The sequence below is a fragment of the Drepanopeziza brunnea genome (genome assembly GCF_022702325.1).
Source record: "Drepanopeziza brunnea f. sp. 'multigermtubi' strain 214-2 chromosome Unknown ctg2, whole genome shotgun sequence".
Lineage (NCBI taxonomy): Eukaryota > Fungi > Ascomycota > Leotiomycetes > Helotiales > Drepanopezizaceae > Drepanopeziza > Drepanopeziza brunnea.
Window position 1 is genome coordinate 1,653,130 of NW_027094065.1, and position 3,465 is coordinate 1,656,594.

A 3,465-nucleotide genomic window follows, 5' to 3' on the forward strand; every position below is an offset into this window, starting at 1 on the left:
GACGAGCTGCACTCCGGCGGAGCAGCAGCAGAAACTCAATTGCGACCGCCGACGATGGGCGGCGGGGAAAGACGGGAACGAAGACGCTCTTCTCCGAAGTCAAGTCAATCATCAAGCACAACCACAACCACAACCACACTCATCAGAAGCTTCCTCCTCTGACCTCGTGTTATGAAGAAGTACGCACTAGCAAGAACAGTTATCGCAATTCCATCTATATATATATATATATATATATATACACAGACACGTACGTCCCTTTTATCTATTGACAATCAAGTCCTCAACATCTTATCGTACAGAGAGGCTTAGTTTCTATCTCTTTACCTCCTTTCCTCTCTCCGAAATAAATTGAGCTCAACTCTGCTGTCGAAGAAAAAGGAGCAGTCGAGCTGCCTCATAGATCTCAGCTCTAGAGCAGAAAGATAGAGTCCAACCCACAACCCATTCCGTCACCAAATCCCACTCCCACGCCTCTCACAGCCCCGCAACAGGCAAAGCGAGCGAGGCCTTTTTTTTATCACAGTATAGTACCTACCTACCTAGCTAGTTCCACGCACAAGGAACCCTCAGGATGGTGCCCGAGGGGAGATTATAGCTCTTGATAACCTCCGAGTTCAACACGAGCATGCCATCGGCGTTCGTGCAGAAGTCCTCCGCGATGAAGGTCAACTTGTCGCCCTTAACGACCCTGTAGTAGCCGAAGTTGCTGCCGGGGATGCGGGCGCAGTCGCGCTTCCGCGGCCGGCACGGGACCTGGAAGTAGGCGCCGGTCCGGAACGGGGTGCGGTTGTTCATGTTCTGCAGCTCCGACGCGGAGGTGCAGAAGTCGGCCGCGATCGCGCGCCACGTGTCGCCTGCGACGAGGGTGTAGAAGCCGCTGCCGGTGATGCCGCTGCTGGTGTTGGGCCTGCAGGTGCGGCGGAAGGCGGTGGCGGCGCCGAGGAGGGAGGCGAGCACGAGGAGGGGGGTGTTGAAACGCATCATAGATGGATAGATCGATAGATGTCAGTCGATCAAGCTGAGCGTTTTCACCGAGTGGAGCTTCTAAAAAGAGTGTAAGGTATTATAGCAGCAAAGGAATCGCTCGTGTTATATAGGTACTTGGGACGGGACGGCGAAGTGGCTCGGCAATATCGTATGTACCTTATGCATCTATACCTTTCATCGATAGCGACATGGTACCGGTACAGTGTACAAAATAAAAAATACGAGCAGCGCCAGGACGTAAATCTGCGCTCGCATACCTATGCCTCCTTCCTCGGTACGAGCCCGCAAAGAAAGAAAGCAGTAGGTACCGGTAGTACAGACGCTGTCAGAGCGCCATTAATTCTACGTAGTACGTCCTCGTACGTACGGGAAGGAAGTAGGTAGGTAGAGGGTTCCGTCGACAGGGCTCTCGTGCCGGGAGTACGACGACGACGACGACGACGACTACTAATGATACAGTAGGTAAGGTAGGTAGGTCGGTATCACGATGGTGAGCCGCGGCTGGTTTGTTGCGCTGCAGATTGGCACTCTCGTTATGTCATGGATGGAGCCTTCGTTCGGCGTGCCGGTACCTAGGTATGCTTACTTACTACGTACCTGTGCTTACAACTCCAATAAAACAGCAGCAGCAGCAGCAGCAGCAGCAGCAAGCAGCATTGCCTAGGTAGGATCTTCTCATGTGCACGGACTAGAATGGTAGGTTATTCACCCGTGATATGTATGATACGAAGGACCTCCTTTCAGTCTTGAAGGATATACGTCGTAGCAAGCAAGCAAGCAAGTAAGTAGTACCTAGACTTATAGACTCTCACTCATAAAAGGGCGGTAGACGTCGTACGTAGTACCTAGTACCTAGTAATACTGGTAATATATCTGTCTCACCGTACCTGCCCCCCCTTCCCCGGGTCGCAAATCATTCTACCGGTAAATAGTAGTATACTATGTATGTATTATACGAGTATCTGCTGTTCACATCTGGCCCTTTACGCTCCGCTACCTATCCTATCCTATCCGTACTGGAGCTAGCTACCTAGTACCGGTATATCCTGGATTCACGGGTAGTAAGTAGGACCCCTACATAGGTACATACATACATACATACAGTAAGTACCTAGGGAAGAAAAAACCATGGCTCTCCGTCAAGCTGGCCTGGCCTAGCCGGGCCAACCATCGATCTCTGAAAGTAAAGTACTTGAATATCCATTCGTGTCTACCTAGGTACCTAGGTACCTATATGCACGTCGGCGATGCAGCGGCTGCGAGTATTAATTAGTGCTAGTGCTAGTATTAGTATTAGTACTGGTAACCTACCTACCTTACCTACCTACGACTTCTGCGTTCGTCTCTACCTTAAAGGCAGGTAGGGGGTCATTTGAGCGGTCCTCTGACCCTCTTTTATAAAAGACGATTATTAGACCGTTTAAAATCAGTACTAGTTACAAATCAAGAATAGTTCATCTTTTTGATCGTCCCCGAGCTTAGGACCGTCTTATGGCCGTCTCATGGCCGTCCCCGTCCATATTCTTAAAGCAGGCTTATTAATAAGCTCGTTTTAAAAAATTGAAATAGTTCGATATTTATTTTAAAAAAAGTATAGTTGTAAATAAAAATTACTTCTTAAATGGAATCGTTTTAATAATAATTTAATAAATTCGATGCCAAGATATTTCTCGGTATCGCTACTACGGCTTATATATCAACGCTTTAAATTTTTAATAATCGGAATCGATCGATTCAGTAAAAGCTCACCCGCATCAATGCACCCTTGACGCTTGTAAAGGTGGTGGTGTGACAATAAGGTAGTATACCTATAGGTAGTAAAGGGTAGACTGCTAAGCAATTGAAAAAAAAAAATTATTTGCTTATTAATCAACGTTTACCGAGACGGTTTCAAGTTCGGGGACGGCCTTAGGACGGCCACAGGACGGCCACCGGACGGTCTTGAAACGATCTTTTCGTAAAAAGACCGACTTTTATAAACGACTATTTAATCGATCAAAACAATCTTATTTTAATAATAATCTTTTAGCGAAAAGACGAGCTCTTATAAAAAACGATTCAATCGATTGAAATAGTTTTATTTTAGCTACGATTTAAATAATTTAAATGGTTTGTTTTCAGATTCTATTCAATTTCAAGTATCGGCTTAGGGTGATCCACTAGCTATGCCAACCTCTTGGAATCGTCTTTTAAAGAGACCGTCATCGGATTATCAGCTGACGGTTTAAATGACCCCCTACCTGCCTTTAAGGTACTCACTGACTCACTTACCACTCACTCACTATTACCACCACGACGATTACCGGTACGGTATCACAACTACTACTACGTACGTACCTCCCACCCTCAAGACCATCCAAGGGTCCTCCATATCCTTACCTAAATCCCCCATTACTGTAGATTCTTTCTTCTCCCTTTTTCTCTTTACAGTTTGTCTTCTCTTCTCTTCTCTCTTTCCTCTTCTCTTTCTCATTC

General features: G+C 46.7%; 1 protein-coding gene across 1 annotated transcript; it reads right to left on the reverse strand.

The window, feature by feature from the left end:
- Positions 1-546: 546 nt before the first annotated feature.
- Positions 547-984, reverse strand: L3040_001623 (uncharacterized protein; the record flags this gene model as incomplete). Its single annotated transcript, XM_007294297.1, has 1 exon — positions 547-984. One exon carries the CDS (start codon positions 982-984, stop codon positions 547-549), a length of 438 nt encoding a protein of 145 aa, XP_007294359.1.
- Positions 985-3,465: the final 2,481 nt, after the last annotated feature.